The 19,190-nt window shown below is 33.5% G+C and overlaps 1 protein-coding gene across 1 annotated transcript in view; it reads left to right on the top strand.

Annotated features, from left to right (window-relative positions):
* Brwd3 (bromodomain and WD repeat domain containing 3) overlaps positions 1–19,190 on the top strand; it is a 108,544-nt gene that overhangs the window by 69,238 nt on the left and 20,116 nt on the right. Inside the window, exons 19-31 of the mRNA XM_034485735.3 lie at positions 1,443–1,610; positions 4,229–4,412; positions 5,683–5,776; positions 7,365–7,514; positions 8,458–8,534; positions 9,233–9,401; positions 10,251–10,364; positions 13,101–13,208; positions 16,083–16,207; positions 16,933–17,015; positions 17,862–17,973; positions 18,343–18,404; positions 18,510–18,665. Coding sequence (XP_034341626.1) covers positions 1,443–1,610; positions 4,229–4,412; positions 5,683–5,776; positions 7,365–7,514; positions 8,458–8,534; positions 9,233–9,401; positions 10,251–10,364; positions 13,101–13,208; positions 16,083–16,207; positions 16,933–17,015; positions 17,862–17,973; positions 18,343–18,404; positions 18,510–18,665 — 1,602 coding nt within the window. The remainder of the gene's footprint in view (positions 1–1,442; positions 1,611–4,228; positions 4,413–5,682; positions 5,777–7,364; positions 7,515–8,457; positions 8,535–9,232; positions 9,402–10,250; positions 10,365–13,100; positions 13,209–16,082; positions 16,208–16,932; positions 17,016–17,861; positions 17,974–18,342; positions 18,405–18,509; positions 18,666–19,190) is intronic.

Here is a 19,190-nt window from a genome sequence, read left to right as displayed (position 1 = left end):
TGGTGACTTCTGGTAATGATTAAACTTACTAACTCAGCTATATTAAGCTTTTTATAATTGGTTAAATTATATTGATTATAGCATTGATAGTTCATTTTGAAAGCCCCCATTTAATGAACCCAAGAAAAGAAGACTGGTCTCTTTAAATAGATGTTTCAGTTGTTTATACTGTCTTTTCTACTTCCTCTTCCATGGAATGCCTTTGTATTGGTTTGGTACTTCACAATTTTCATTTAATTATGGAAGGGTAGGTTACAGATTTGTAAATAGAATTTCCTTTCCTCCGTAAAACAATTTTTTTGGAGACAGGATCTCACTATGTACTTTGGGGTAGCTGGGAATTCATTTTTCTCCCATCTTACTTAGCCTTCTTAGTATTGGGATTACAGGCATGTGCCATCACACCTGGCTTCTGAATTTTCTTTCTTTGCTAGGGAATTAAGTCTTGAGCTGACCTTTATAGAATAAATGGGAGCAAACATTTGTAGAGAAATGAAGTAGCATTGGTTCCTCTAATGATTTAATATTTATTAGCCAAAGAAAAAATGTGAATAATAAATAGAATATCAAACAATCTAAATAAAACTTTAATTTATCATACCTAATTTCTTAAAAGAACTAATTACTTCATTATTCTACCAAATAGTATTCCATTTAATTACAAGGCAAGATGAAAAAGAGGACATGATGCATTCAAGAAAAATGAAAGTTAAAAGTTTTCACTCAAAAGTAAATATTGAATTTGAGTTTATCATAAATATAATTTTCTACTTATTTAAATACCAGTATTATTTTTAACTAAAATATTTATTTACTTAAAAGACCAAAAATATTTTTTTTGCTTAAAAGACTATACTTTTAACTTCTTTCCCGAACGAAATTTTCATAAAAGAAAGGTATAAGAACATTTTGGGTAATGGTGATTAAGCTTCTTTATTCTCTACTCAAGCCAGACATGTTGGCTCACACCTATCATCCCAGCACTCAGAAGGCTGGGGCAAGGTTCCCATGAGCTCCAGGCCACGAAGGACTACATAATGAGTTCCAGGCCAAGCTGGGTTATAGCATAAGATCCAATACTCAAATTTCTAATTTACTATTTTGGCCTTAGAATGTAACACATAAAAAATTTGTTTTAAAATGCCTTATTTAACTTTAACATTATAGTTATTCGTTAAAATGCCTTGATAATAATGTCACATTTAGTACTATTGATTAAATCAAACACAAATGCTGAATTATTAATATGTATTTTTTAATTCCCATAAAATGTTGTTTCGTGTATACTTTATTTTCATGGTAAGTCAGTTCTAATTACTTCTCTCGCAATGTATAAGTTAAGCTTACTTTTCTTTCTTTCTTTTTTTTTTTTTTAACCATATTAAGGCATACTAAGCCGTAATCAGTTTATCTGACTGACTTTGTGTCTCTGTCTCATTAAGGTGATGGTGAGGTGGTAGAACAGGTAATTGGGCAGCAAACCAATGACCAAGAAGAAAGCATTCTTGATGGAATAATCAGGGAGTTACAGAGAGAACAAGATCTCAGACTAATTAATGAAGGAGATGTTCCACATTTTCCAATTAATAGATCATATTCTGTTAATGGTGGTAAGTAGTTGTAATTTGTGGAAAGTATAAAGGCATATTTCAGTTAAACCAATGGAAACTTTTATTAATTTATAGTTACAGTATCAGCTATTCCAATGTACCGTGACCTCATTGTTATTAGTTGTGACTGAAAAATATAGGTAGTGTATTTAAATACAATATTCCCCCTGACTCAGTATATTTAAAATATTTACATTTATTTCTAGAAATGAAGTCTTGGAAGAAGTCTAACTCTTGTTGGGGAACCCAATCTGTGAAGTTTTTAAACTTGAGCCACCTTAGGCTTAGGAAGTACTGTTCCCATAATTGGCTCTTCTTTATTAAAAGAAAGCAGCATATCATCCATCTTTCCTAAAGGAATGAAAATAAGCCAGTATACAAAAGCCTGGCCTCCTCTTAGGGCATACAGATACGACTCCTGAACAGACTTACACAACAGCTTGATCAGAAACCAGTAGAAGTTACTATATGATTAGTTTATTTAGTAATAATTATTCTTTTAAAAAATGTTTCCATCCTACCTTGCACGTGTGTGTATGTGTGGGTCTATGGGATAGACTCAGATCACCAAACTTGAGAACAAGTACCTTTACCTTTACCACCCACAATATGAATATTATTATCTATTGTACATTGTCTTTCATTTGCTGTGAAATGTGCCTATGCATCCAAGATTAACATGTGTGTATATAAAGTTTTTTAAAATTCTAGTTTGTCAAGATATGAGTTTTAACTTTAAAAAGCATTCATGAGAATTTTTTCCTTAGTGCTAGGGTTTGAACTCAGTGTCTTTTGTAGCAAAGTCTCTACAACTGAACTATATCCTGAGCCACATATTTTTTATTTGTGAATAAGTCTTGCTGAGTTGACCATGGTGACCATAAAGTTGCAGTCATTATGCTTACTGTACCCAAGGACCTGGAGTTGTAGGGCTGCACCACTGTGCCTGGTTGTTTAATTTTTTTCCATTAATTACATAATTAATCACATAATTAATGTAATTTTGATAAAATTATATGTAGGGTTACCCAGAAATGAATGAGTTATTTAAACTTAAGAGGCAGTACACATAATATTTTACTAAATTATAATAAAACCATTCTTCATTTGGATCTCTTGGAAGTATCTAACTCAGATAAATTGTCCTGAGTAACAATCTTGGGTAGCAGAGTTTCTTAGATCCCTCATTTAGACCTTCATTAGTGAAATCAACATATAGCGCTACCTCTAACATTAAGTTTTGGTAGATTGGAAATGCCATTAGCCACTGGAACCCCACTGAATTCTGTTTGTCATGCTCATTTGTTTGGATTGTTTTCAAGTGTTTATTTTTGTAGCTGAAAATTGCAGTTTCTATTTGTGTCTTATTTGCAAATATGAAGAAATTTAACAGGAAGCTTATAGAGTAATAAAAAGTTCTGTCACTGCATTCTTATATTGCTTATTAATCTTGAAGGTAAATTTTGATATTAAAAGTGTTTTGTTAGCTGGATGTGGTGGCTCAGGTGGTAAATTCTGTCCTGGATGTAGATAATGCCTCAGGATCACAGTAGGCTTAAGGTCACAGGTGTAGTAAATTTTCAAACAGCCTGGGTTACAGAGTGAGACTGTCTTTTGTTTGTTTAGTTTTGTTTTGTTTGGTGTGTGTGTGTGTATGTAGTCATATGCACATGAGTGTTCACACACGTAGAGAAGTGACAGATAAATGATAAGTGTCTTCAGTTGCTTTTCTTTTTTTGTGTGTGACTGTTTCTCACTGAACCCCTTGCTCACCAATTCACCAAAACTGGCTGGCCAGCAATCTCCATGGTCTGTCTCTATTCCTCAGGTGATGGGATTATAGATAGGCACATGACAATAGAAGTGTATGCTTAGGGATCCAAACTCAGGTCCTCAGGCCTGCATAGTGAGCACTTTCCTGACTAAGTTATCTCCCCAGCCCCCCACTTGTACTTTTAAAGTGTTTGTTTTGAAAGCTTTGTAAATTTTACTTTAAAACATTGCACCTGTTTAGAATGTCTCACCCTCTGTAGCCTATGCTAGCCTGCAACTCACAATCTACCTCAGGCTCCCAAGAGTTAGAGTTACAGGTGTGTAATTCCCCACAGCTAGTTTACCCTGAAACATTCTAATCAATTAAACAAAGGTAGAATTTAGATTTAAAAAAAATACATAATGAATTATTATTAATACTTAGAGTGAATCTTTCAGATCATCTTTGGACACAGTTTTGTATTGTGTATTTACCAGATACCTGATATGCAGTGCTTTGGAAGAATTAAAAGAATTATATGAACTTTCAACATTTATTGAGTACTTGTTTTATTTATAACAGTGTAAAACATGACAATGACACAGATAAATGAGGATCAGGTGTAACAGTCACTTTCCTATCTCCAGCACTCCTCTCTTCCCATTTCCCCTCTTGTCCTCTCTTATTTCAGGTGCTACGGATCAGATCTAGGACCTTGCACATCCCAGGCCAGCAATCTAACACTGTGTTACAGTCCCAGTCCCAAAATCCTGTACTTTTTAAACTTTTGTTTTGTTTAGAGCTGTAATCTACAATATTGGTATCTTTGCTCAGAAAATTGTATTTTTCTTTGCTTTTGCTTCAGCTCTGAGTAGTCCAAATATGGACATACCTTCTTCCCCAAATATTGGCCTTCGGCGTAGTGGTCAAATCGAAGGTGTTCGGCAGATGCATAACAATGCTCCCCGGAGCCAGATGGCAACTGAGAGAGACCTCATGGCCTGGAGCCGGAGAGTGGTGGTGAATGAACTAAATAGTGGCATTAGTAGGTGAGTTGACATGGTAACCGTCATAAGAAAATTCAAAGCTCTATTTACAAGTGATTTAGTTTAAATTACCCCTGTAACTAAGATATTCTAACCAACTTGCATCATGTATTAGTCTTTGCATATTAGCTAATACCAATTAATTAATTCATTCATTATTTTAAGTGTACTCATCTTTGTGATAAATGCCTTGGGAATACTGAAAATGTAGTGCACTATTGTCAATGTTCGGGGTTATCATTTAAGCTAGGGTAAGAAATATAATACTAAGAAAGAACTCATGACAGATTATATGTAAATTAGTAGCATACGGACTTTGTATTCAACAGTGACTCTAAGAATAAGGTCACCAGCTAACTATTGGAGTTGTATGTGTATGCAATGTAGATGCACTTTAAAATTTCATTTAAATAGCCTTCATTGGTAAATACACTTCATTGGTATAATTTCAAATCTAGAATCACTATTTTAACTTACAAAACTACCTTTTATTATAATAACAACTATATAATTAATCACAACTAGAAATAGGATATATATTCATATATGTATACGTGTGTGTGTGTGTGTGTGTAAACTGTTGGAACATGTAAAATTTGTTTTAACCATACCTCCTAGCCACGTATTTTTAACAGATAGCCCAAAAGTAGGAGTGTATGTATTTAGCTTCCATTTTTTTCTCCCTCTGCTTTCTGTTGTAAGTACGAATACAGAAAGAAAAAAAAAGACAGCTAATTTTATGAGTGCTGGGATACAGTTGAAGGAATTCCTTAATTGAAAGTAGACTAGAAAGCAGGGTCTTAGATATTCACACACTAATTTTCATTGCATGGTTACCCAAAGTGAGCAAGTTGTGGAAAAAAAATCAAACATCAATCAGTAACTGAGTAGGATAGAATCACACAGTGATATTTCTGAGGTCACAATCTGAAAACGTATAACATGAACAAAGATTGAAACTATCTTGCCAGGTGGAAGAAGATATCCCCAAAAGAACAGATATTCTGTAACCCCACCTAACATAGAACAAATTCATAAAGCAGACAAATTCATAGACATAGTAACAAAGGTGAGAGGTTCTCAGTCTTGAGAGTGGGGAAGACCCAGTGTGAGTGGGGAGGTGGGGTGGTCACATATGTACTGCACCGACATATATAGCAAAAATGATGAAAATGATTAATTTTTTTTTTATTTTAAAGTTGTTAGGTTTTTGAGATTTGATGTTTAAACTACTGGGCTAGTTTTACTATTTTGACCTCCAATATTTTATTAGGGTACAAGAAGAATGTCGAAGTGCAAAAGGTGACCTAGAAGTTAGTCTTTATACTGTTGAAAAGAAGAAAAAGCCATCTTATCCTATCCAAAGAGTAAGTTGGAATCTAATGTTTGCAAATACAAACATTTGAAAGGCGACAATTATGCATCAAGAGACTGTTTAAGTTGGTGTCTGCCTATATGGAACCTAGTTATAGGGTTACTTACAGAAACAAAATTATATAAAATGTGTGTTTTAAAATATCATAAGGTTAAATGCATCTGTAACTTTATTGATCATTAATCCCAATGTAAAACAAATGGTAGATCCATTAAACAAGAGGTTGACAAGCTCATAGATGAAATCCTATCTCTTTCAGTTGATTAAATGTTATTGAAGTAGCTTGTCTTTAGTTGTTTTTATGTTATGTATAAAGACAGAGTTGAGTAGTTATATCTGACCTAGAAAACCAGACATGCTCACATTCCTGCCCTCCACAGATAAACTTTGCTGACCTCTACTGCAGACCCATGCATAACCTACCTAATAATGTAAGCAAAATCTAATCTATACATCAGGAAGTACTGGATTCATTTCCCAGTAGATCCTGCTAAGCAATGGGTAGGAGGCCTGCACTGCATTAGGTCTAATAAGCTTATTAATACTTCTCAATCACCAGTTAAAAGGCCTTAGAATGTAAATTTTTTCTTCCCAATCACATCTCTGTAGAATGTGGGTCAGTTAGAGAGTCTACAATGATTTTCACTGTTTAAATAAAAGCCAAGCAATGTATTCTGGATTTTAACTTTTTTCAATATTAATGAATAAAATTAGTGGTAATTATCATAAATACCTTAAAATATTTGCACATGATTTTGAAACCTGCTTTAAATTTTTATATTGTGGTTTTTAGCTTATTTAAACTCTAATATTAGAAGTTTCCTTTCTGGTTTATGGTTTTCCAATTATCAGGTTTATCTGGGAGTGCTAGGTATCTGGTTTAATTTTTATCTGCTTTAGGCTAAGTATATAAGCATTTAGATATTTAGGCTAGGATTTAGACATTTTCATATATGTTGAAGGTGAAAAGGAACCAGATATGGTGGTGCGTATCTGTAATCTCAACATTTTGGGGGCTGGGGTTGGAAGATAATGAAAGTTGAGGCCAGTCTTGACAATATAGTAATATTTACATATATGGAAAAGAAACTGACCCTTCAAGACTCTTTTAGAAGACTTTTAAGTCTACTTGCTTCTAGTGATGTATTAAGGGTAAATTTTGCTATATGGTATTATCAACAATAATGTTTTCTACTTATAGGTATTAGGTAATCTACAAACGTAGATATTACATTAAATTTTATTTGTTAAAGCTAAATATCTTTTATTAAAAGTCTCATGATGTAACCCTGGAGAGCCTGGAGCTTGCTATACAGAACAGGCTGGCCTTGAACTCACATAGATTCAACTGTCTTTGTCTCTGCCTCTTGGGTGCTGGGATCAAACCACAAAGGTTGCAAAATAATAGTCATTATTAGTAAAAAGTGAATTATATAGTTATATTTATATATTGTTTTACTTTTGATAATTTATCTTCATCCTTTACCCTGTCTTTACCCTGCCTAATAGATGTGTTTTTTATGTATACTCAGTTTTGTGTTCTTTATTCTTTTAAAATATATTTTCCTTCTCTTCTGTAGAATGATTATCAGCCCAGCTGTGGAAGGTCTTTACGGAGGACACAACGCAAGCGACAGCATACTTACCTAACAAGGTCGAACATAGAGCATAATTCACAGGCATCATCTCAAACTTCAGGTGTACAAGAAGATTCAGAAAGCTCCTCAGAGGTTAGATCTACTATTCAGTGTAACTTTTTTGTTGGTTTTTATTTTGTGCCATTCATTCTGATTTACTTTGAAAAGTCTTCTTGAATAGAAATTTTTAAAGAGGTTTTTTTCATTCATAAGGCACTTAAGATAGATTTGGTTACCCCACTTGGCCCTTGTGGTTTTCTTTCCTGATTTCTACCTGATTTCCTGATTTCTATCATATGATCTTGACAATTGGATAGTATATGCCAGTGCCATATGCATGGGACAGTAATATGATAGTTAAAGGAAATCTTCCTAGGAATGGAATGAACTATAACATAAATAATAAAAATAAACAGTCCCAGAATTGATTCACTCTGTAATTGGCTTACATATCCATTTTCTTTTATTACTGGCTACCTATTCTGTAGATCGTTGAGTGCTGAATTATCTCAGACCTGTGTTCATTGTGACAATGAACAAAGAATATAGCAGTTTTTCCCTCTTGTTCCTCTTTCCACAGTCCTATTGTTCTTTTAATAACTCTGTTTGTTAGGTGCATGGTGAGAAATGTATTCACATTGATGTTATTATATAGTACTTTCATCCTTGTGCTCTTCATGGTTCTGAAAGTGATTTTCCCTTTTCCTCTATTAATAAAATATTGACCTTAAAAGAATACTCATGCAATACTTTTAAAGCTATTTTTTAGCATTTAAGAAGATTATAAGTATCTTGAGGTTTGGACAATTTTTCTAAAAAAATAAAATAGTTTTTTTATCAATAACCAGTATAATGCTAGATCTTGTAAAATAGCCAGTAGGCTTGTTTGTAAATTTGACAGGTGTGTACGAAAATAATGATGTGCATTTTCACTAGAATGTTTGAGGAAGTAATAAAGTATTATAAATAAGTAGATTTTATTTCTGTATTACACTAATCCTTAGCATGTGTTTGAATTGCTGTCTCTTTGCTGTAGGAAGATGAAACTGTTGGTACGAGCGATGCTTCCGTAGAAGATCCTGTTGTTGAGTGGCAAAGCGAGAGTTCTTCCAGGTACTTTTCATGGATTTGACCAGCCCCAAATTATTCAACATTTAATACGAAATTAAGATTTTGTAGGAGTTTGACAAAAGCATAGATAAAATAATATCACATAATAGAAGTTCTGTAATAAAAGCCTACATAGCATGCTTTTATATGACTCCCAGTACATTCTATATCCATATATATCACTGTAGAGTTTTTATTTCCTCTATCTGTAAAATAAGCTTTTTAAATTTGTGTTTCTGCTCCTTTGCAACTTTATATAATTATTTCAGATTTTTTGTTTTTCAAACAGGGTCTTACTATGTAGTTCTGGCTATCCTGGAACTCACTATGTACACCAGACTGCCTTCATACTCACAGAGATCCTGCCTGCCCCTGGAAGTAGAGGCATGCGCTACCACACCTTGGCTTTTAATTCAGTATTAAAGCTATATTCCTTTCATCATTTTAGCAATAAGATTTATTTTTATTTTAAATAAGTGTTGTCCTTTGAACAGGGATTTAAAATTCTGTTCAAGAAAATTGGGTATTAAGTTTTATTCAAGAAGCATTTCATGGAAATCAAAGGGATCAAAATTCTATATTGTTTTCTTTCTTTTTCAATCCTCTCATTGTTCTTTTTTTTTTTAAGATCCTATTTCACTTATGAGGTCAAACTACTCCTTTTCTATACTTAGGTATTTATAATTTTGATTTATTTACAGTGATTCATCAAGTGAATATTCTGACTGGATAGCAGATGCTGGGATAAATTTGCAGCCTCCCAAAAGACAAACAAGACAGGCAACACAGAAAATATACAGCAGCTCTGAAGATGAAAATTTGAAGTCATTAGAAGATAGACAGAAGAAACCTAAACAGACTAGAAAGAAGGTTTGTAATACATAAGCTATTTATTTTTTCTTGTTTATTTTTTGCCTCTAGTATTTGTTTAATAGTTAGTGACATTTGATTTTTCTCTAAAAATGACATTGTCTTGGAAACCAGTTAAATAAAATGTAAATTGATCTTAATGAATTTAATTTTTTGTTATCAAAGGTAACAGTTAAATGTCATGTTTACAATATGTTACTAAACTAGAACACTGACAACCACTTATTAGAATGTAGCAATGTTCTATGAGAATGAGCCATAATAATGTAAAATGGTTATCCTTGTCATTACCCAATTAGAAATTTGTATTACTTTGTTTTACTCATAGAATGGAGAGTTCATTGAACTTTTGTTTTATCTGATTTCACTATCCTCTTTCCCCTACTGTCCTTTATCGTAAGGGCTATAAGGTTTTAATCTACAATTTCTTTGAATTTAATCACATGTTAATGTTGTAACAAGGATATGCTATTTCTAAACTTTCTACTATAAAAGAATCACTGTTCTCTAAAATGCCCATGTATCTTAAATTGAAAATGGCTGATGCCATTAACAAATGAACTCTCTATCTTCTTATAAAATTTAAAAGGTATTAATACACTAATAGAATAATCTACTGTTTTAATAAATCTGAGTACTAGGGTTTGAGCCTACTGCTTCACACGCTACTACTGAGCTATATATACACCAGCTCCTTTATGTATTTTTTCATTTTCAGAAAGAATTTCAAGTATTGTGGGCTAGCTAGTAATTTCTTTCTGCCCTTTTGATACTACTATTTGTGACTTTGTTCTTAAGAACGATTATAAGTACTGTAATTGGGGTTTTTGTTTGCTTGTTTTGTTTTAGAAAGGGGGACTTGTTTCTATGGCAGGAGAACCCAATGAAGAGTGGCTTGCCCCTCAGTGGATCTTGGATACTATACCACGACGTTCTCCTTTTGTCCCACAGATGGGAGATGAGGTAATTGTTGCCCGATGTAAACCCTTTCTCTTGGAGCTTTAAGAACAGTAACATTGGGCTTGAAAGGTGGCTCAGCAGTTAAGAGCACTAGGACCTAGGTTTATTTCTGATCTGATGCCTTCTTCTGCCACCAGACATGCACATGGTATACGAATATACATTCATGCATGCACATAAAATAAAATAAAACAACAATTATAGAAAATTTGCTTTTTTTAAAAAACATGAACAATTAACATCATTCAATCTTGGGTTCTTATATTGATTTTATTTTTTGTTATTTTTTTATTTTATTTTTTAACCTTATTTTTAAGAGTATGTGCATAATAAAGGGAACACACATGCTATGGAGCACATATGGAGGTCAGAGGACAGCTCTGTGGAGTCATTTCTCCATCTTTTACATGGGTCCTAGGGATTAAACTCAGATCACACAGCTGCAAGTGCCTTGCCAACTGAGCCACCTTGCCTGCTCCAGGAAATTCATATTATGATTTTTAGAGTTATAGTGCCGGGAAGTGGTGGTACACACCTTTAATCCCAGCACTTGGGAGGCAGAGGCAGGCGGATTTCTGAGTTCGAGGCCAGCCTGGTCTACAGTGTGAGTTCCAGGACAGCCAGGGCTACACAGAGAAACCCTGTCTCAAAAAAAAAAAAAAAAAGAATTATATATGTTCCATCTTTGTTTCTTTGTTCAGGTGTGTATTTCTTGAAGAACATGACTCAATATGATTAATTTTTGCCTGAGAAAATGTAGTCAACATTAGTAGATGGTAGATGAAGGTGGAGTTGAATTTATTTATTTATGATTTCTAAAGTTCTTAAAACATTGATTTTATTTTCATTGTGACTTTATAGAATTGAGTGGTATTTTGAGTCTTCATTCAGGAACTATTATTGTTTTAAAAAATTTAACCTGGTAGAAAATATGCTAAAGCAAGCATGTCAAAGTCAGAATACCTATAAATGTAGTCCAACACATTTGTGATGTTACATTCTAGAAGGTGGATACCTGTGCTAAATGATAATTACTCAGCCTGTTATTTAATAAGTGTAGATATACATTCATAATCAGGCAAAGAAAAATTTAATAATTTCCCAATAAAATTCAATGTTGTTACTCAGTAAGAACTTTCAGTTCCAGAGCTTATAAAGGAGTCTGCTGTTCATGTAATCAGTTTTTTAATTACAGTACTACTTACTACTTTTTCTAACTATTAAGCTCTTTTTATTTTGCCTAGAATAACCATACTGATAAAAATTAATTGCTCCTCAGAATGCTCCTTCTTAAATGTTCAATCAAACTGCCAAATCCTTGTTTACCCATTCCGCTTTCTATATGAACTTTCCACCTACATTGTGTGTGCACATGTGCGGGTGCACACGCATATATATGTATTATATTACTTTTCCTTAAAAGGAAATATTACATTTTAATACCTTACAATTTCATCCACTAACCTGTGCTTAGATGTTTTGTCCATATTGAGTATTAGAATGAATAATATGACAATGTGTTGTTTAGTTTAGATCTTTAACTTCTATGATTTTTATTTTAGTAATATTGAAATTATTTCACTGTTTTGATTAATAGAGTAATGTTCATATATTTTTGGTGCTCATATAATAGGAATTTATTCTACCACCGTTTAGAAAGGTGAACTTATTAAAATATGCCATTGGTAAAATTGTGTTCTCTCCCAAATCTAAACTTGCCCTAGCTTTTGGTGGTTCTCAAAATTCTTGGTGTTCTTCACCCTGTGGCAGCATTACTTCAGTTTCTGTCCTACCTTCATATGGCAGTCTTCCTTCCAGTTCCCTCTATATCCAACTTTCCTTCTTCTCTGGACAGTCACTAGTTTAGGGGTCACCTACATCCGCTATGAGCTCAAATACTCTTCATTGATTGATTGTTATCTACAATGATAATATTTCCCAAGTAAGGTCCCAGGTTGTCTCTGTGTGTGTGGCAAGCTGGGGAGGGCTTGGAGGGTGTTTTTGAGTCTCTCTGTGTGTGTTCAGTGAGTGCAACAACCAACCCCTGCATTTGAGAATGGAGAACTGACAACTCAGGAACATTGCATTGAGTACAAGGAGAAGGGAACTTGCCTCAAGGGTTTTCACTGTGACTGTAAGACCATAAGGGGCTCAAAGGGGGGGGGGGAGGAATTCATTTTCCTCAGTGGTTGGCTAGTGCTGACATGAACACTTAAAACAGAACTCTCTCAGTCATGATGGATGTGCACAAAACTGGCTGCATTTCAACAAATTGTTTAAGATTATAAGTGGTATTCTAAATATCTACATTTTAAAGTATCACAGAATGTAATAGCTTTCCCTATGGTACTTTCACAAATGTTTTGTTTTGTTGACTCCTCCCTTCCATTCTCATCTCTCACACCTTCCTGCCCCAATTCGCCCCTTGGACCCTCCCACTCTTAGCATTCATCTTTCTACTTTAATGTCACAGGTGTCTTATTGCCCTCCCCACTTCCTTAAAACCTGTTTTTCTCTTTCATGGGCTTCTCTTTTCTTCGGTTGACTTTTGCAGCTGTTTGGGAGAAAAAGACTGCATATATTATTTATGCAGTGTAAAAACAGCACATGGGTAGATAAACATGAGTGTTGAATGAACATCACTTACTTGATCAGGAAAAAATTTTTTTTAGTTGTGATTATTTTATGTGTAGAGTTAAAGTAGAATATGACTGTGTGGTACATCATTTTCTGTTTCAGCTTATTTACTTTAGACAAGGACATGAAGCTTATGTGCGAGCTGTAAGGAAATCAAAAATATATAGTGTTAATTTACAAAAACAGCCATGGAACAAAATGGATCTCAGGGTAAGTTTGCCCAATAGGCATGAATTCAATTGAAAGAGTTTGAGAATTAAATTGCTTTAAGCTTTTTTTTGTCTCAGTTTCATGGATATTTTGGTGGTGTTGTATGTTGTATATCCCAAATTAATTATTGTATGCTATTTTATAGAATGGATAAAATATATATATAAATATTTATATTTAAAATATATATATATTTTTTTGCCCTATTTTTTCTGTAAGCTTTGGGTCCTCTAGGTTTTACCATTCCTCAACCTCAGAAAAGCAGATATATTTCCTAGCTTCAAGTATTTTCCCTATCAGCAGTTGTGTACATTCCAGAGTAAAGCCTGTGAACTGCAGGCATTCTCACAGTTCTTGTAGTTAGGTTAAATATCAGAAAGCACAAGAAGCTTAAAGGCTTGTATTCTGGGGATCATCTCTTTTGATATAATACCTACACTGCTTCATAACCTCAAGTTAATATAAATACAGTTATTTTATGTTGAAGAATTTTATGTCAGTTACTGTGAGTTGATTCTTTGTCAGATATAAAATATGTACAGGCAGGTATAGGTGTATATCTTTCCTATTTGTGTTTTATTTGTGTTTTTTTTTTAATCGAGAAAAAAAGGGCAGTTTTAGTATGATTTTGTATGAGAAATGAAGACTTGCTGTTTGTCTTGAAGAATGAAATAAAAATCTGGAAATTCAACTTGATATTTAGTTTAGACATTTGCAGATAAAATATTAATGTTTTTAGGTATTAAAATATTTTACCAAGTCATCTTCTTAGGATTAACTCTACTGCCTGCTTATCCAAAATCAGATGAGAATTGAATACTCTCCTACAACCAAGGGAATGGATAAGCTTTCTGTCTTATTTCTGTTCATAACTCTGAGTCTAGGAAATTATAGGAGGGTAATATGTATAAGATATAAAAGCTTTGGGATAATAATACCTGAATTTCAACCCTACCTCTTCTATATGCTTATATATGATTTTAATTAAGTTGCTGTATCCAGGAAGATTAGTTCTTTATTTTTTAAATATCATCAATAAACTGTAGGATTGTAACATTAAAATACCATATGCTTTAAAAAGCCTGTCATTTCAAACATATGTACATAAGTCTGAATGATTATATATTGTTTTTGCTAATGGTGTGGGTGATTTTTTTTAACTAGACAGTCGCACAATCCTCCAGTTTAATTTTTTAAAATTATTTTTTCTTATTTTTGAGAGTATTGTATAATCACATCATTTTACCCTTCTTTTCCTGATAAATTCTTCCATGTGCCTCCTTGCTCTCTTTCAAAGTCATGATTTATTTTCTTTTAATTGCTGTGGTGTATGGCTGTGATGTATGTATGTATGTGTGTGTAAATAGTCTGTTCAGTTTGTATGCTGCTTATATGTGTATGATTTCAGGGCTGACCATTTGGAATTAGAATCATCTTGTGTGCATACAATTGGTATTCTTTTCCCTGGAGAAGACTATTTCTCCTACACTTGGCATTAAGGAATTGGCTATAACGTTCTTTTATCATGGTTGAGGCCTAGTGAGCTTTACCCCTTTCTTTCAAGTTAGCATATCCATTGCTGTCTAAAATGCAGAGTTGTACAGCACACTACCAACTGACACATGCACAATAGTTTTCATACCAAGGTTCAGGAATCACTGAGGAAGAGGTGGGCGGAAAGCCTCTATGAGCCAGAGGAACAGAGAGTTTGCTGTGAGTTTGTGTCTAATACAAATGTCAGAAGTTTTCTTTTTAACATTATTTGGCTGATATGTACCCAAGACCTATAAATTAAGGGTGATACTTAAGATTGTAAATTCTGGAATGCTTCCTTAAACATTTTGTTGCTTAGTTTTGTTTATAGCCCCACCTTAAATGTCAACGTGTTTAGTATTCTTTTTGTAATTCTTATTTGAATCAGCTTTTATACGCATGTGCATGTGTGTTTAGATATTCATCTGGCTTGGCACACATGGAGAAGTTAGAGGACAACATTTGGAAGTTGTTTCTTTTCACACACTGTTGATTCTGAGGGTGAACTGAAGTTGCTGGCTTGCACAGCGAGCACTTTTACCCACTAAGTCATCTTACTGGCTTCACTGTTAAATATTTAAGGTTCAAGAGACTGCCTTCAACTTAGTGTAGTTCCTATCATTTGATGGATATTTAGTTGACTTTTTTGATTCAGCAAGTTATATTTTTATACTTGTGTATAAACACACTAAATATATATATATATTAAATTATATATATTTATATATAATTAATTATATATTTATTTATATATAATTAAATATAAATAAATATATAATTAAATAATATATATTTATATATATTAAAGTTTATATATATGTGTATATACTTTATTTACTTTATTTATTATTTATATTTGTATTTACTTTAATAAAGTAAAGGGAACCAAGTAGTTTGAGAGTGAAGGGGCATAGGAGGCGCCGAAAGGAAGAAGAGGAAGCAAGGAGGTAGTATAATTAAATTTTAGTTAAAAATAAAATCATAACCAGCCTGTGGTGATGCATGCCTTTAATCCCAGTACTTGGGAAGCAGAGGCAAATGGACTTTTTTGAATTTGAGGGCAGCCTGGTTTACAGAATGTGTTCCAGAACAGTCAAGGCTACACAGAAAAACCATGTCTTGGAGCCACCCCGACCCCTATAAAAGAAGTAAAATATCTTCAAATGAAAATAAATGTTTGTTATTGCTAGTGCTATTTTAGACACTATTAAATAACAGTTTAGAATTCAGATAATTCTTAAGTTATTTTTTTAATTCTTAAGTTATTTGAGTAATAATGAAGGGTATTAATGAAAGGTAATCATATATAGAAAAATAATGTATTGGTGTTTCTATGTATAGGAGCAAGAATTTGTTAAGATTGTAGGAATCAAATATGAGATTGGACCACCTACACTATGCTGCTTGAAACTTGCATTTTTGGATCCAATTTCAGGCAAAATGACTGGAGAGTCTTTTTCCATTAAGTAAGTAGCTATTTCTGATTCTATGTTTGTTTGTATGAGTTTTAGTGTGCATCATTACTAATGGATTTAATATTCAGTTAGTGCCTCAAAAACGATGGGAGAAGAAAGCACTGAGGCACTGCTACATGGTTTACAATTATAGAGATGTGAGCTTAGCTCGTGTTGCTCTGTGTACTCTATGATAATTGAGTAAATGCACATAAGAGTGAACTGATGCCTGAGCAAAGCAAGTTACTTAATCTGCTCATGTAACATGGACATGTTTAACTGCTGATATTTTCGAAGGAATCAAAGCTTGAAACGTAGTGGATGATATTTTTGTTAATAATAATACAAATAATAAGTAAATGACTGTTTGTGGAATTAAATTTAAGATTAAAGGGAATGAAAAAATATCAAACCATATATTTTTTTTGGCCAGATCTCACTTTGTACCCCTTACTGGCCTTGAAAGAGATCCACCTGCCTCTGTTTCCCAAGAGCCATGGTTAATGGTGTGTGCCACCATGCCTGGCAATCCACTTTTTTAAAAAATATATTAAGAAGGTCTTCATACTAAACTTTTTAAACCTTTATCGAAGTCTTTATGTTATTTAAGTAAAAGCATTCTGGAGACCACAGGGTTTACAACATTTTGCTATGTCAAATATCTTTGGAAGTGTAGCATGTGATAACTGCTATTATATTACAGTATTAGATGCTACTGTGCTTTATTTTCTGTGTAGGTATCATGACATGCCAGATGTCATTGATTTCCTTGTGTTACATCAGTTTTATAATGAAGCCAAAGAAAGGAACTGGCAGATTGGTAAGTATAGAATTGTCACTTATAATTACTAACCTTGAATTACAGTATTAACCCTGTTGTTTTTCACATTAATTTACTTATTTAATCACTTTACATCCCAACAGTGCCTCTGTCTTTCCATTCCTCCTCTCACATGGCCCTTCTCCCATTCCCAAAAGTCAAATGTATAAGGCAAACAAAAAAAAATAAGCATAATGTTAAGTAACATTACACACATTGTGTGGTACTTACAAGTGCTTCATTATTGTCCCTCATTCACCTTGTATGATTTTCCTTGCCTATCTCCAGTTGTAGAATGAAGGTACAAAATTGGAAATACCAAAAATAATAACTCACAATTTTTAGATTGTACTTCATTCTCAATGATATAATGAATTCTTACACCATCACATTCCTTCTTGCCTGGAATGTTAGTTTTTCCAGTGAATAAGCTGAACATCCCTTTTAGTCTCACCCATGTCTTCTGAATGCTCTGCATATTGTTGTGCTTAAGTTCTGGCACCTGCTATGTAGTAGCCTAATAGTGTGACAAGGCCTACATTATTCACCTCACGTCCACTCACTGTACCAGCTCACATAATCACAAAAAGAAGGGAGAATATAGTAGTGCAATAGGATGCTTTAAGAGGAACCATATCACAAACTTGGAGTATTTTATAATATTATATTTTAAATGGTTTATTATATCATTTCTAATCTCTTACTAAGCCAGATTTATAAAATGTATGAGTTATGTATGATGATGATGAATACAATGTTTCTATATTTTAAAAATACGTGATAATTTGAATGGTGAGAGAGCTCATTCTCTTTGTTTGTTTGTTTGTTTGTTTTAATTCATTATAGGTGATAGATTCCGCAGTATAATAGATGATGCCTGGTGGTTTGGAACTGTGGAAAGTCAGCAGCCTTTTCAGCCAGAATATCCTGATAGCTCTTTCCAGTGTTACAGTGTTCAGTAAGTTTAGTTCATTTGTGTCTCTGACAAATACTAAATGTTCCATTATATCAACTTTTTTCATCTAAAATCTTTCTAATGCATCATTGTGTCCTCTCCTGTGGAATAATTTTAGATATATTCTTCTTCAGCAAAGAAATGTAACTAGTGTGACAAGTGGGCTTCTGCCCTCTTAGCTTTTTACATTGGTGTAACATGTTTTCTCTCTCAGTGGTACATTACTGTCTTTATATAAGCAGAATTGTAGTGTCATGAATACTATGTTGCTTTTTTTTCTTAATTTCACCCTCAAGAAATCATGCAAATTATGTTACTGTATGAATGGAAATGCTTGGGAATCTGATTTGCATCTTCTTCTTTTGTTGATAGCTGGGACAATAATGAAAGAGAAAAGATGAGCCCCTGGGATATGGAGCCAATTCCAGATGGAAGTAAATATACCTTTAAAGATGAATTATAATTCTTAGAAAAGCAAAATAGCAACAGTTTGATGTTAGAAACTTATTGTTTTGGTTTTATTTTTATTCTGTACCTAGCTACTTTTCCAGATGAAGTTGGTGCTGGTATTCCTGTGTCCCAGGAAGAACTAACTGCATTGCTGTACAAACCCCAGGAAGGAGAGTGGGGGGCTCATTCCAGAGATGAGGAGTGTGAACGAGTTATTCAGGGCATCAACGACCTTCTTTCCCTGGGTATGGTGATTATGAAAAAAGACTAGACAGGCACTTGAAAGGCCAGCAGAATCTTAAAGTCTGCGCAACAGCTATAGTTCATCACAGAGTACTTGACATTTACTTGAGGGACAGTGATTTGAGTTTAATGTTAACATTTCTATATGCTTGGCTAAGGTAGTAACTAGTAAATTTTGCCATTGCTGGGAGATAGGGGTAATAGCGAAGGCAAGCACATAAGTGTCCTTTTCTTTCTTGAGTCTTTTTGGCTCTCTAGCTATTTTCTGAGCCTGTCTTTGGGGAGGTTTATTGGTAAGACAGTGGGTGAGTAATGTATTTTACCCACATAAATAGTTTTATTTTCTAAAATATATCACCAGAAGTGGCATTTATTCAAGAAGGACATAGAAAACTGAAATTTGGCATGTGTCTCACTTAATTTTGTTTCATTTTATCGAATTTGAACCAATACTTTATACATTATTGTCTTAGTTAGGGGTTTACTGCAGTGAACAGACACCATGACCAAGGCAAGCCTTATAAAGG

The sequence above is a fragment of the Arvicanthis niloticus genome, chromosome X (genome assembly GCF_011762505.2).
Source record: "Arvicanthis niloticus isolate mArvNil1 chromosome X, mArvNil1.pat.X, whole genome shotgun sequence".
Lineage (NCBI taxonomy): Eukaryota > Metazoa > Chordata > Mammalia > Rodentia > Muridae > Arvicanthis > Arvicanthis niloticus.
This window is presented reverse-complemented; position numbering and strand designations above follow the sequence as displayed.